At 43.9% G+C, this 15,416-nt stretch overlaps 2 protein-coding genes across 5 annotated transcripts; both read right to left on the reverse strand.

The window, feature by feature from the left end:
• Positions 1 to 268: 268 nt before the first annotated feature.
• Positions 269 to 7,544, reverse strand: LOC135104918 (probable caffeoyl-CoA O-methyltransferase 2). 4 transcript variants are annotated; one of them, XM_064012687.1, is made up of 5 exons: positions 7,013 to 7,544; positions 3,366 to 3,443; positions 3,094 to 3,217; positions 1,255 to 1,366; positions 269 to 755 (listed from the first exon to the last, which is right to left on the reverse strand). In XM_064012687.1, exons 2-5 carry the CDS (start codon positions 3,434 to 3,436, stop codon positions 394 to 396), a joined length of 669 nt encoding a protein of 222 aa, XP_063868757.1. In that variant the 5' UTR covers positions 3,437 to 3,443; positions 7,013 to 7,544; the 3' UTR covers positions 269 to 393. The 4 variants fall into 4 exon arrangements, with proteins under 4 accessions (XP_063868757.1, XP_063868773.1, XP_063868762.1 ...); XM_064012703.1 differs by lacking the exon at positions 7,013 to 7,544 and adding an exon at positions 6,035 to 6,596; XM_064012692.1 differs by lacking the exon at positions 7,013 to 7,544 and adding an exon at positions 5,961 to 6,596.
• Positions 7,545 to 9,256: 1,712 nt separating this feature from the next.
• LOC135105572 (somatostatin receptor type 4-like) lies at positions 9,257 to 10,219 on the reverse strand. Its single transcript, XM_064013845.1, has one exon. The coding sequence runs from the start codon at positions 10,217 to 10,219 to the stop codon at positions 9,257 to 9,259; it is 963 nt and encodes a 320-aa protein (XP_063869915.1).
• Positions 10,220 to 15,416: the final 5,197 nt, after the last annotated feature.

Consider the following 15,416-nt stretch of genomic DNA (forward strand, 5'->3'; position numbering starts at 1 on the left):
GACTACATGGGTCCGCTGAAGGTAAGAAAGAAAAATTATACTTATATTGAATCGTAGGAGCTGTGGGCGTGCATTAGAAGTGCTATTTTTATGAGTTTATCGTAACCCAAGGAACACAATAAAAAAATTATGAGTCAGGAAAGAAGAATGAAGAATATGAGTCAAGAATGGAAGATGGAAGAAATGAGAGAGAGAGTAAGAAGGTTTATAATGTAATCAGTCAGTTTGTGACTGATATTAAATTTTCTATGTAAAAAATATAAGCAGCTTTACATTTTTTTTATTGAAATTAATGATCACAGGGACTGCCACAAGTAGGTCTGATGGCTTCTTACAACTTCCCTTTTTCTTATGTTCGTTTTGATAGAAATGTCTGTTGGTTTTGTCTCCGCGCTACTTGATGAAGCACAGACTGAGACCGTCGCCAATCTTCAGGAAGGACAAATAAATACGCTGGTCATCCCTCAGCTTCTCGTTCAGCTTCCTGACGGCCACCGCATCGGGCTTTTGGTCATCGGGGTCCAGCACGCGGCCGTTCAGCACAGTGTTGTCAAAGGCGATGATGCCGCCCCGCCGCACCAGCACCAGGCACTGTTCGTAGTAGCGATCGAAGTTTGGCTTGTCAGCGTCGATGAAGGCGAAGTCAAAGGTGCCGGCCTGTCCCTCGTCGATGAACCGCTGCAGGGTGTCTGTGGCGGACCCGATGTGCACGTGGATCTTGTCTGCCACTCCGTCCTCGTTCCAGAACTTCCTGCCTGTGGTACGAAGAGTATATTATACTAGTAGTAGTAGTAGTAGTAGTAGTAGTAGTAGTAGTAGTAGTAGTAGAAGTAGTAATAGTAATTGTAGTAGTGGTAGTGGTGGTGGTAGTGCAATGAGAAAATGAGTGATGCTGCAAGAAGCCGTCAAGCCTACACTTGGCAGTTCCTATAGAAGTAGTAATAGTAGTAGTAGTAGTAGTAGTAGTAGTAGTTACAGAAGCAGCAGCAGTTAATTGGCATGTGACAATAACAGTAGAATTTATCGTTATTACTGTCATTTCTACTTACTAACTTAAACGTTATAAGTAAACTGACCTTCCTTTTGATATTGATATCTTAAAAAAATAGTAAACAGACGAATGAATTTAATACAAACATTCCAGTAATTCGTCACATGGTTTTTATCTCATCTAATCTGTCAATGCCAGGTGTAGCTAACCCACACACTGTATCGAACCCTGGAAAAGCAGTTGCCCCTTGCTGCCCTCCTTACCTAAGTTAATATTTTCCTCAGTCAAGTCCAGCGCGTGCACTTCACCGTCGGAGGGCAGCGCCAGGGCCGCCGACAAGGCACTCGCGCCTGTGTATACGCCCACGTCCAACACCTGCGGATCAGTTTAAGGAGCTTGTTACATGATCATTGGGCAAGTGTGGTGATTAGTATAAGAGAGGAGAATGTGTGGAAATTGATCATGCAGACGTGCCGAACTGAAGCACCATTCTTGTTCTAGTAGGTTCGTCAACGATATAAAACTCCCAACTGAACCACGCTCGTCAGGGAAATCATACTGAGAAGGATGCTTGGCCACCACACTTGTCCATTGATTGTCACTAAGCCTTAACACTTTTACAACATTACGCAACGTCATAACTTGTGGTGGGCTGGGATATGAACTGGCGTATCTACGTAGCTTCTCCGTGCGTCGTAGATAATTATTAGCAATTCTTGTTTGGTAGTATAGGTTGTTACTCACCTTTTGTCATGTTGCACGGAAAGATGACTTTCCAAAGGGCAGTTTTTTACTGCATTCACGCTTCAGGAATCTCTCTCTCTCTCTCTCTCTCTAACGTGATGGGGGCTTCGTCTGGCGACTCGGCATTAGTTTCGATTCAGATACGTAAGTGAATCTAAGTAGGTTCACCTTATTCAGTCGTGTGTAGTCAACATGTCGGCACAGCATAATTCGCTGTTGTAATTCCACATCCGTCGATAGTAATTTATACTAAGTCTCCTAAATCATGAATATTACACTGACCTGAACTTAAAACTGATGATCGTGAAGCCATTACTTGCGTCCAGTGGCGGCGCTTGCCGTGGCGGCTGGTTCACTCTCTAAAGCCTCCCATAGACGGTCGTGTACGATTGCACAAACACGGTGATTGCGCAAGACATCCGTCGTGTGATGAAAGAATTACGGAAATAAATGAGTATCCAAAACAGATATTTGACGTCATCATGACGTTTGTACAGTCATGAGTGACGGTGTGTGGCAATAATTGTGCAAACTAAGAAAAAATTCTGGTAGAAGTCTTTGTGTGACTTTTTTTTCTTGTGTTATTCACTCATCCTTTCATAACTTCTTCATTTTGGTTTGGGCTCCATGTTCTGTAGAGTAAGGGTGATGGTTGCACACAAAACCTTCGTACCCATTGTGCCACGACAGTCTAACAGTCTAACTGATGACTGCGCAAGTCTGTTCGTAAATGTATTGGTAAAACCAATGATTACACAATCAAGATGATTGCCAATCATGACTGACCGTCTATTAAGCAAGACAAAGCAGTGTACTTGTATTGCCGCAACAAGAACAGTCGCGGTGGTGAGAAGGACAGGGGATGTGAGCAATTAAAAGTCTCGTCAAAATGCTGAAGAGAAGTGGAGAGAGTGAAGACAGATGAGTGGATTGTATTCTTGTCTTCATTACCGGCAGTGACTCATGAGAATAAGACGCATCCAGTGTGAAGTGAGGACCACCGTTTTTTTTTATGTGTCACCGGAGAGAAGAGAGCTAGCAATACATTTCATTCTAGACTACATTCATGTCTTTTACAAGCAAGCGCGCTGCACTAAGACGTGTTTTAAAGGATTTGCGAGTGCTGACACAAATGTGCTTATGATTATTCTCTAATTAAAAGGGAGAGGGAGTAAAATCTAAAGTGATACAACCAGACCACTAAATCTAGATGCACCACTGACATCGCAGAAGAGTGGGATAAGCTGACACTTTCTATGATGTAGTGTAGTAAAGCTGCAAGGGGACATACACGCCACACAAGTCTTACTAGGCCAGCGGGAGATCCCAGCTGATTAGATAATGAGTTCCGTACTTACCTTCCTTCCTCCGATTGTGCGGATCAAGTTAGCATTGAGTTGCAGGACCTCCGGCGCCCCCAGCATGTAGTATTTGGGAAGTTTGAAAGTGAGCTCCATCAACTTTTTCTGTGCCTCGGTGAACCTGTCGGAAGAAGCATGGAAAGGTGATGATGGCTTATAAGGGCAGGTTTCCGCGGTGGTTCTCCCTGGTATTGGTCTTTGTGGGTAAGGGTGTTTCGAAGGATTGGAAGATGTGAGCCGTTTTACCGCTATGATCTTCCTTTGCTCACCTGAGGGAGTGGTCGGCTGTGTACTTCACCAACGGATCTTTGCTGTCGTAACTCTTGAGACTGGCAGCCATCTTTGGTCTGGTGAGAAGAGAGAAATAGAAAAAAGAAATTAAAAATAGTGATTCTGAGATACATTTGTTTGTATATTTACTTATTTGTTTACCTATTCATTTGTTTATCTTTTTATTTGTTTACTCTCTTACTCACTCACTTACTTGCTTACAGACTGATTCACTGACCGATTAACTTACTGACTGTTTCACTGGCTGACGTATTAATTTATTTATTCATTCTTTATTTATTCACCTATTCATAACCTGACCGGCTGTACGAGTACATCGACACATTATCAGTGACAGGAATTAAATCTTGCAGCTATTTCTCTTTTCACCATGGTATACATAAATAAAAGAATAATTAAGTAATCTTTGCTTTTCTCTGATTATTTATTTATTTATTTATTTTTTTTTTTTTGAGAAGCAGAAAATTTATTGTTTTCTTATTGATTTATTTATTTTTTATGTTCTTAACTAAGCTCCTTCACGGACCAAAAAAAAAGTACCTAAACCCTCTCTTCCATTCCCCTTGAAAAAAATTGTTGACAAAAACAAAACAAAAAAAGACCGGTCATAAAAGAAAACACTTTTTTTGTGTGTGTGTAAAAGGAAATCCGGTTGGAGAGAGAGAGAGAGAGAGAGAGAGAGAGAGAGAGAGAGAGAGAGAGAGAGAGAGAGAGAGAGAGAGAGAGAGGCCCACTGAAGTTGCCAGTCCTTAAAAGAGTCCAAAGGAATATCCAAAAAGTTATGAGAAGTGTCTTGAAACTCAACAATAACAACACAGATCGAATTATGAGCTCCACCCGATAGCTAAATCCACGCGGAGGAATGCAAATACCAAACCAAGCATGAAGGAAAGCCATTAAGAACACAAGAACAAAATAAGGGATGCTGTAAGGAGCCAATAAACCTACACGTGGCAGGCCCTGTATATAACACACCCACCTGTACCCATCTATCATCCTTATACATAAATCCATCTAATCTTCTGAAGCCACCTATTGACTCAACAGTAAACTAAATCATTCTACAATACATACGCGTACGATAATAGGGCTTCACTTTTTCGCAGGTTCCTTTGGTTCCTCTGTTCGCCGCTGTAAACGTCACGGTCCTGCTAAAGGGAGACTGAGCTCCTCTGACAGTCTTTTATATGAGTTTTTTTTTTTTTTTTCTCTCTCTCTCTCGTCTCATTAACACGTTACCAATTGCCTATTAAAGAGGGTTACGAATCCCTTGTTATCTGTACTTATCTGCTTGCATTACATCGCTCATCAGTCTACTTATTCGTTATAAATTCGTATTTCATCATTTTGTAGTCTCATTGGAGTGATATGCTAATGGTATGTGTGGAGGCATCAATCACCCATACATCTCTTCATGGTGCCTCACAGCCCTCCGGCACTCGCCAGGATGCTTACGTAGATACGCATATCACCTGGGTGGCGGCAGTGACTTGGTGAGAGGCCTCAGTCATTATTATCTTAAAAGGGCAAAGTCTCTCTCCTCCTCTCTCTCTCTCTCTCTCTCTCTCTCTCTCTCTCTCTCTCTCTCTCTCTCTCTCTCTCTCTCTCTCTCTCTCTCTCTCTTGAAGTATTTGGTGTAACTTTGGAGGGATAAATAGAAGTGATAGAATTAATTGCATGCTCTCCCCTATAGGAAAAGTTATAGAGGGTTTTCATATGGGCTTGAGAGTACTGACGCAAATGTGCTTATTGCTGACTCACGATAAAGGGAGAGGAAGGGTGTAAAAACTACGGTGACGCAAACAGACCACAAAAAAATCTTGCTGTATCATTGTCGACGTAGGGGAGTGTGGAGCAAGCCGGCACCTTCTGTGAAGTTTAACACCACAAATACTTTTAATCCATTCTACCGCACTAGGATCATAAAAACGACCTTGAATTTCCTAATCACTTCTCTTTACAGGGTTTTGAATGTTGTGGAAATAACGGCTTACGTCTTATCTGGTGCAGTTTAACACTACGAATACTTTCAATCCATTCTGGCGCACTAGAATTATGAAAACGCCCTTGAAAATCCTGATCACTTTTCACTACAAGCTTTTGAAGGTGGTTGAGATAAGATGGTTCGCCTCTTGAAAGGAAATTCGCTTATTTCAGGACTTGCAGTTTTAATTTAGCTTATTCTTCTACGGGTTTCTATTATAGATGCCTTTAAGTTACGATTTTCCACCCAGGCAAAGGAAACCGTCAGATATCTATGAATTGATGTGTTACGCCCCACCGGGGAATAACGGGGGACCAGCGACTCCTTAGGGATTGCCGTCCCCCATCACTGACCTATGTTCTATCCGATCGGCCAATGGCATGGCATGTCTTTACTCCCGACACCTCTACCTCCAGGTGTCGGGTTGGGCATGTGTACACTCTACACTTCTAGGTCGGTAACTTCCCCAGCTATGCCGAGGGGGGGCACCCTCCTTGTCCCTCCCCACCGCGAGCCCCCGCAACATAGCAGGGACCCCCGGGGTCGCCTGTGGGCTCGCCCAATGATGCCTTAAGTTAGAGTACATCACCCTCTCCCTCGACGATGTTGCTCCTGCGGTGACCGGGACGTGAGAGAGCCGTCCGCCACCGTCAACTGCACTACCTTCCCTGGGCGGAGGTGCCGGCCGGGGCATGCAGGAAGTGTTGTGGCTCTGGTTCACCGGCTAGGTTGCTCGAGGTGGTCACCGCTGGTCGCTGTCGAGGTCAGCTGGTAAAGGGTGGCACTCAAACGTTCGTAGAGTTTTTCCCGGTTCTCCAGGCGCCCCTCGGGCCCGTGCGCTGCTGCGCGCACGGCCCACTGGTGCTGCACCCGGGAAGCTTTCACTTGCGGATGTCGAACTAGCTTGCTGCACACAGGTCTCTCGCCTGCGTCTGTTATCATTTCACAGCTCATGTGCGCGCCCACAGGCGCATGGATACTTGTGTGTGGGTGTGTGTGGGTATGTGTGCGAGTGCTTGTGTGTGAGTGCGTTTTCGTGAGTGTTTGGGGAGTATCAAGATGAAAAAGGGTCTCGGAGTTTCGTCAACAGTTATCATCATATCCTTGAATCCAGTGCTGTTCTGCATGATCAGCAGAGCAGAGGGAGGGTTGGCAGTCCGTGATTCCGTGCGTTGGCCCTTATTCAGAAAGGCTTTGCTTTTTCACCACGGGTATTACCAACGGCCACAGAAATGATTAGCTGGGATATAAAGAGTAATTTCCGTGTTGATAACGTAGAAATCTTATTATTGTCACTAGAACTATATGAAACATCCTTAAATGCCTGTGCAATTTCAACTAGAGGCTTTTGAAAGTAATCGAGGTGCGGGCAGAAGTGTTTAAGAATATGGTGTGTGGCACAGTGGCAGCAGTGAACATCAACTTCCATTACGCTGTTTACACGCTTCTGAGAGTCAACCATGCAATAGCGGCGACCTTTGGTGTAGAAAATAACATTCCTTGATTACTTACCAGAGAGAGAGAGAGAGAGAGAGAGAGAGAGAGAGAGAGAGGGAGAGGGAGAGAGAGAGAGAGCGATGTAAGTAATGGTAAAGGGCACAAAAATGCTATACAACACAAAATAATTAATTACAAACACACCTCGATTGTCGCTGACTTCACTAACAGAACCTCTTGCTTCTACTCGTAAATTGTTATGACTGTGGCTGCGCAAATGAACTGCTAAGAGAGACAACCAAGTTCCTTGCGACAGAATCACTGTTTCTTATTGCCGTATGTGGGACAACATCACGTGACGACAGTAAGATATTAAGTAGATGGCTTCCTTGTTACATGAGCAAAGCCACTGCCTTTTACTTCCGCCGTCCTAAACGTTTTCCTCAGTCACAAATCTTCCTATCTTTTCTTTCTTTGCTGGCGTGTCGTCCTCTGGCTTCCTTATATGGTTTCTCTCGTCAACGGCATCCGTGTTTATTACGTTTTCCATGTGGTCCCCAGCTGCCATCCATTCTCCTGCTCGTCTTTCTGAACAACTGTGCCTATTACGGGTGTCATTTCTCTCTGCTACTCTTTCTGCTTCCTTTATTTGCTTCTCTTTTTTTTTTTTTTAATCTTTATCTCATTTTACTTCTTTTCTTGTCCCGTCTTCATTTAATACAGGGATATATTGATAGGCTGGTAATCGACACACTGCCAGTATATTTGCGATAGCCGTGCATTAAATAGAGACTGAACAGGAATAATATCAAAACGAAATACATACGTACACATACAGCCTTGGTATATTTATGTATGTATAATTTCGTTTTACTTCTTTCCTCGTTCCGTTTTCATTTATTGCAGGGTTATTACAGATATGCTGAGAGCGTGTCGGTTATCAGATTCACAAACGAGATTACCAGCAGAACTGAGGACTTAACCACTACTGGAAGTAAGTGTAACAGGTTGATTCACTTCTGGTCTCGACTGTATGAAGCAATAGTACCAAGGCATTACTGAACCTTGGGACTCGAACTGAGCAAGGAGTAGCCATGCGTGACCCAGTGAAGTCAACTTTCTTCTCGTATGTTTTTGGTAGAGTTTTCGTGTCTGCGATGTGCTGTGCTTCTTTTCCACTCATGTTTGAATATTGTGATGTGGGTAGTATGTTGGCATTGGTGCGGAGTTTTTTTTTCTTTTTCCCTGTGTGTGTGTGTGTGTGTGTGTGTGTGTGTGTGTGTGTGTGTGTGTGTGTTTGTGTGTATTCTTGCTTACCTGTATGAAGTGCAACTGCTGTGTTAATGGTTATCTTTTTGCTTAGGAAAAAAAGAAAAATCGTGTTCTTTACAGATATACAGCTTTATTACAGCTTTATTAAAATCTCTCTCTCTCTCTCTCTCTCTCTCTCTCTCTCTCTCTCTCTCTCTCTCTCTCTCTCTCTCTGTGACATGATATAATGATCAAAGCACGAAGGAACAGCACAAAATTATATCATATTCCCCCCCTCTCGCTCTCTCTCTCTCTCTCTCTCTCTCTCTCTCTCTCTCTCTCTCTCTCTCTCTCTCTCTCTCTCTCTCTCATATCCTTTATATAAAAATAGCTTTAAGAGTACAAAAAGAAATATATATCTACATGCTTACACAGTAAAAGTATCATTACTACAGATATGCTCGGCAAAGTACAAATAATCACGTGACAACACTACAGTATGCTATTGTACATTTTTGTCATCAATTCTTTGGGTTGTTACCCATGCTGGTAATGTCTGCATCATCATTCACTGTTTGCCACATTATGTAAACCATTCAAATAAACTCTGTGAATAAAAGAGGTCTTAGAATTTAGTGAAGGCACTATTCATTGGTACCAAACGGTTAGAAAACGGGAACCTCAGCTTACTGCAGCAAGAGGGAGGGGCAGAGGATGCAGCCATTCACTGACGTGGGGCACAACTGTCTTATGTGGAGAGGATGACATTCAGAAACACAAAGATGAGGAGGAGGCACCAAAATATCTGTATTGTAGCCTCAGAAACTTGCCGCACGCACACAAACGCCTTCTGTGCTGCTTCAGTTCGCGTGGAAGCTGCTTGGGGCACAACTGTCTTATGTGGAGAGGATGACATTCAGGAACACAAGGATGAGGAGGAGGCACCAAAATATCTGTATTGTAGCCTCAGAAACTTACCCCACGCACACAAACGCCTTCTGTGCTGCTTCAGTTCGCGTGGAAGCTGCTTGGTGTGTGTGTATATATATATATATATATATATATATATATATATATATATATATATATATATATATATATATATATATATATATATATATATATATATATATATATATATATATATATATATATATATATATATATATATATATATGAGATGAGTAAAGGGAGCACTCACATATCCCTCAGAGGAACTGAGGCGGAGCTGCGGCGGAAAGGCAGCCACCCAACCACCTTCTGCCGCAGCTCCTCTGACAGATAGATCACCAGGATGGGGTTGAGTGCTTCGCCGTAGGTGCTTAGCGAACTTGCAATATCTAGAACGATAAATAGTTCCAGTATGTAAAAGATACTGCTCAATAAGAAGACAATCCAGTAAATACCATGCAGCACAGTGAAGGTGGATGCCAGTCCCAACAACAGGTGACGATTTGGGCTTTCATCCTTCTCCGCCTCGGAATCAGCTCTCATCTCTGAGCGGCGCGGCGGAAGTGCCATACCCACAAACACCCACACTACCACTAGTGGCACTAAGAAGAGCAAGAATATCTGTATGGCGACTAGAAGTGGTCCAGACTGGTCATAAAATGGGCTTAATTTGCATTGGCCGTCATTACTTAAGTGGGTGAGTACAAAGGCGGCAATCCCGGAGGCGACGGCCAAGCCCCAGCCCGCCGCGGACGTGATACGCCTCGCACTGCGCCGGAACGCAGCGGAGTGCTGCTGAGGATTTGCTGCCAGATAGCCATCCAAAGTATACGCCATCAGGAACACGAGAGTAGCCACTGTAGTCCCTTGAACGACAATGCTTACTGCCTTGCACCTGGCCAGCCCGATCTGAACGATGCCTACAGCTTTCATATGCATGAATTGCGGAACACAGAGGAGAAATAACAGGTCGGCGATGGCACGCTGTAGGAATAACACATTGGGTCCAGTGATCAAGCGTGGCGAGGTGGCGAACACGACCAACAGGAGGATGTTGGCTAACAGTCCAACTACTAGTGCTGGACTCTGTAGCACAAGTGACAGTATTGTTATCCAAGAAGGGCTGTACTCCACCGTCTCCCTAAGCTCAGAGGAGTTAGAATAGTCGTAGTCGTACTCCTTCATGATGCTCTCAAATGGATCAGCCATGTTCAAATAGTAAAGTTCTCCACACCCCAACTCTCAGGAAGGCACAGCTACTAGCTCTAGCGATTCACGGGGAGGGATCAGCTTTGCTACTGTTGTCTCGGACCGCGGGCTTGTACTAGTGAGCTCGGGTTGTGGCCTTGTGGCAACCGCACACTTTCCTGCACCTGGCAACCGTCTCAGGTGTGGCTTTCCTTGGTGTGGGCCTGAAGTGGGTGCCTGATGCACGATGACTGTAGTATAATCTTTTCGGCAAAACGTGATATTAAAATTTTGCGTGAATATTTTAGGCCGAGTTTACGCTGCCCATTCCACATATTCATCTGGTGAGGGAGTGCATCATCAGTGACGTCACGCCGTCGACGAGAAAACAATCTGAGGTGCCAAATATGTACAGGGAGAACACTGCTACCACTATCTCTGAGGCAGCTTCCTGATGACACACTCCCTCTTTAAACCTGTGAAGCAGACAGTTTGAACCGAGGAATTTTAATAAAGGAGGTTTATTTAAACTTCTCGGTGTGAATCCGGCCTCGTTGGAACGTTCAAAATGTTGTTCATATGGAACATGAGCGCCTCAGGGTTTTTTTTTGTCAGATGAGAGTCTGTACGAGTGCAATGTGTGTGTCACGAACTGCGACCCTCGTCAACAGTAATTATTAGGCACATCATGAGATGTTGTAACCAGGAAATGACGCTGTATTATTTTAACTGATGACTTTTGGACATCCTTTCCCTCGTGAATGACTATCGGACATTTGACTTGAGGGTGAAAAACATTGTTCATACTGACCAAAAGCATCTGAGGATTTGTGTGTGTTTGTGTGTGAGTGCGTATAAATAAATAAATAAGTATATACGAGGTGTGTCATTAAAGTTCCAGGACTGGTGCCACACAAGTTTTATTTCACATCCAGGCTACAAACTATAGGTTATCTCCTTCGAAGTAATCCCCCTGGCACCGCATGCACTTGTCCATCCTTCTCTGCCAGGCTTGCATGCACTGCTGGAAGGATTCTTGCGGGATGCTCCTCAGCTCCGTCGTCACGGCCTTTTTGATGTCGTCCGCATCATCAAAACGGGTCCCCTTCATGACCTCCTTGAGCTTGGGGAAGAGGAAGAAGTCGCACGGAGCGAGGTCAGGTGAGTAGGGCGGTTGCTCCAGCACGGCGATGTTCTTCTTGGCCAAGAACTCTCTGATGCTCAGGGCATTGTGAGCAGGCGCATTGTCGTGGTGAAGCAGCCACGAGTTGCCCTGCCACAACTCCCGCCTCTTCTCGCGCACTGCACGAAGCAGACGCCGCAGTACTTCTTTGTACACATGTTGGTTGACTGTCTGGCCCTGTGGCAAGAACTCGCAGTGGACGATGCCCCTCACATCGAAGAAAGCGATCAACATGACCTTGAAGCTGGACCTGGACTGCCTTGCTTTCTTCGGCCGTGGCGACGCCGGACTCTTCCATTGAAGGCTCTGGCGTTTGGTCTCCGGGTCGTACTCAAATACCCAGGACTCATCGCCGGTGATGACTCTCCTGAGCAAGTCTGGTTCAGTTTCCAGACGCTCGAGGATGTCCTGACACACCTGCATGCGTCGTCCCTTCTGGTCATCGTTCAGGAGTCTCGGCACCATCTTCGCACAGACTTTCCGCATGCCCAGATCTTCAGTGATAATCTTCCACACGCTGTTGTGGTTCATGCCAAGCTCATCTGCGATCTTTCGAACAGTCAACCGACGATCGTCACGCACCATCTGCTTGACACGCTCAACATTGGCCTCATTCCTGCTCGTTGAGGGTCTTCCACTCCTGGGGTCATCTTCCACGTCCTCCCGGCCCTCTTTGAACCTCTTGCACCACTCAAAAACACGTGAGCGTGACATTGTCTCATCCCCGTACACTTTTTGCAGCATACCCAGTGCTTCTGACGGCGTTTTCCCCAACTGCACCAAAAACTTCAAGTTTGTTCGCTGTTCAGCGCTCATTGTTAAACGACCTGCAACAGAGGACATGATTTTAAAAGCACGTAAGAAAAAGATTAGTGACTGTAGAGGGTTGGGAGCGCAGTTGTATACTCCAGAAGGATTACTTTGAAGGGGAAATATGGTGGTTTGTGGCTTGGGTTTGAAATTCATCTTTTAGGACACCAGTCCTGGAACTTTAATGACACACCTCTCGTATATATATATATATATATATATATATATATATATATATATATATATATATATATATATATATATATATATATATATATATATATATATATATATATATATATATATATATATATATATATATATATATATATATATGATCCTTTATTTCCTTTGTGTTTTACTTTTCTCTAGATTAAACTTTTCTCCTGTTGTCACCTGTATCTATCATTTTCACAGTGCTTTCTTTCCTTTAGATATTTTAATTTCTTTCTCTAGGTTGGACTTACTTCCTGTTGTCATCTATATCTATTTTTTTTATAATAATTTGTTTTCTTCGTATTTTCACTCATTTTCTCTCAGTTGAACTTATATTCACCTTCTACTGAGTTGTAATTTCTCTTTTACCAATTTCATCGTTTGTATCGCGTTTTCATATTGATTGATGTTTGTTGCAAGGTCCGTAGTCTCACTCTTTTACAAGCTGTAGGCTGGTGGGAAGTATTGAGGAATTCAAGAGTGTTTTCATGATTCTGTTGGTAGTTGAACAAAAATTTAGCATGTTGGAAAGCATCTATGAAAACTCGCCTAGCCATCTTTGTGATCTTTGAAAATAACCCTTATATGACCACCAAGCGTTTTAAAATAGGGGCTCAGACTGACGAAACAAGACGTCGAGGTAGTGTACATAACCTTCACAAGTATTGCAAGACTCATTAGATATTAAACTATTGTAATATTGTAAAAAGATATCACACACCTCTCTCCTAACTCCTCTGACTATAAGAAATTCTTTGACTACTTAACTTCCAAAGTGGAGCACATTCTGACCCTCTTCCCTTTTGCACAGATCTCCATTCTTGGAGACTTCAATGTTCACCACCAGCTTTGGCTTTCCTCTCCCTTCACTGACCATCCTGGTGAACTAGCCTACAACTTTGCTATCCTCCATGACCTAGAGCAATTGGTGCAACACCCTGCTCGTATTCCTGACCGTCTTGGAGATACGCCCAACATTCTTGATCTTTTCCTAACCTCTAATCCTTCTGCTTATGCTGTCACCCTTTCTTCTCCGTTGGGCTCCTCCGATCACAATCTCATATCTTTATCTTGTCCTATCGCTCCAATCCCTTCTCAGGATCCCCCTAAGCGAAGGTGCCTCTGGCGTTTTGCCTCTGCTAGTTGGGGGGACCTGAGGAGGTATTTTGCTGATTTTCCTTGGAATGACTACTGCTTCCGTGTCAGAGACCTGTCTTTGTGTGCTGAGCGCATAACAGAGGTGATAGTGTCTGGCATGGAGGCGTACATTCCTCACTCTTTTTCTCGTCCTAAACCTTCTAAACCTTGGTTTAACACAGCTTGTTCTCGTGCTATACATGATAGAGAGATGGCCCACAAAAGGTACTTAAGCCTTCCATCACCAGAATCTCATGCACTTTATATTTCTGCCCGGAACCATGCCAAGTCTGTTCTCCAACTAGCCAAAAATTCCTTCATTAACAGAAAATGTCAAAACCTTTCAAGATCTAACTCCCCTCGTGATTTCTGGCATCTAGCCAAAAATATCTCCAATAACTTTGCTTCTTCTTCTTTTCCTTCTCTATTTCAACCAGATGGCTCCACTGCTATCACATCTATTTCTAAAGCTGAACTCTTCGCTCAAACCTTTGCTAAAAACTCTACCTTGGACGATTCTGGGCTTGTTCCTCCCTCTCCTCCACCCTCTGACTACTTCATGCCACGTATTAAAATTCTTCGCAATGATGTTTTCCATGCCCTCGCTGGCCTAAACCCTCGGAAGGCTTATGGACCTGATGGGGTCCCTCCTATTGTTCTCCGAAACTGTGCCTCCGTGCTTGCACCTTGCCTAGTCAAACTCTTTCAGTTCTGTCTGTCAACATCTACCTTTCCTTCTTGCTGGAAGTTTGCCTACATTCAACCTGTTCCTAAAAAGGGTGACCGTTCTAATCCCTCAAACTACCGTCCTATTGCTTTAATTTCCTGCCTATCTAAAGTTTTTGAATCTATCCTCATCAGGAAGATTTTTAAACATCTATCACTTCACAACCTTCTATCTGATCGCCAGTATGGGTTCCATCAAGGCCGCTCTACTGGTGATCTTCTGGCTTTCCTTACTGAGTCTTGGTCATCCTCTTTTAGAGATTTTGGTGAAACTTTTGGTGTTGCCTTGGACATATCAAAAGCTTTTGATAGAGTCTGGCACAAAGCTTTGATTTCCAAACTACCCTCCTGCGGATTGTTCAATGCCTCAAAAACTCAATTCCTCCATCTATCAACTCGACACAACCTTCCAGACAACTATCCCTTCTTCTTCAACGACACTCAACTGTCCCCCTCTTCTACACTGAACATCCTCGGTCTGTCCTTTACTTATAATCTGAACTGGAAACTTCACATCTTATCTCTAGCTAAAACAGCTTCTATGAAGTTAGGTGTTCTGAGACGTCTCCGCCAGTTTTTCTCACCCCCCCAGCTGCTAACTCTGTACAAGGGCCTTATCCGTCCATGTATGGAGTATGCTTCACATGTCTGGGGGGTTCCACTCATACTGCTCTTCTAGACAAGGTGGAATCAAAAACTTTTCATCTCATCAACTCCTCTCCTCTAACTGACTGTCTTCAGCCTCTCTCTCACCGCCGCAATGTTGCATATCTAGCTGTCTTCTACCGCTATTTTCATGCTAACTGCTCTTCTGATCCTGCTAACTGCATGCCTCCCCTCCTTCCGCGGCCTCGCTGCACAAGACTTTCTTCTTTCTCTCACCCCTATTCTGTCCACCTCTCTAACGCAAGAGTTAACCAGTATTCTCAATCATTCATCCCTTTCTCTGGTAAACTCTGGAACTCCCTGCCTGCTTCTGTATTTCCACCTTCCTATGACTTGAATTCCTTCAAGAGGGAGGTTTCAAGACACTTATTCATCAATTTTTGACCACTGCTTTGACCCTTTTATGGGACTGGCATTTCAGTGGGCATATTTTTTTATTGGATTTTTGTTGCCCTTGGCCAGTGTCCTTCATACATAAAA

This window comes from Scylla paramamosain, chromosome 1 (genome assembly GCF_035594125.1).
Source record: "Scylla paramamosain isolate STU-SP2022 chromosome 1, ASM3559412v1, whole genome shotgun sequence".
Lineage (NCBI taxonomy): Eukaryota > Metazoa > Arthropoda > Malacostraca > Decapoda > Portunidae > Scylla > Scylla paramamosain.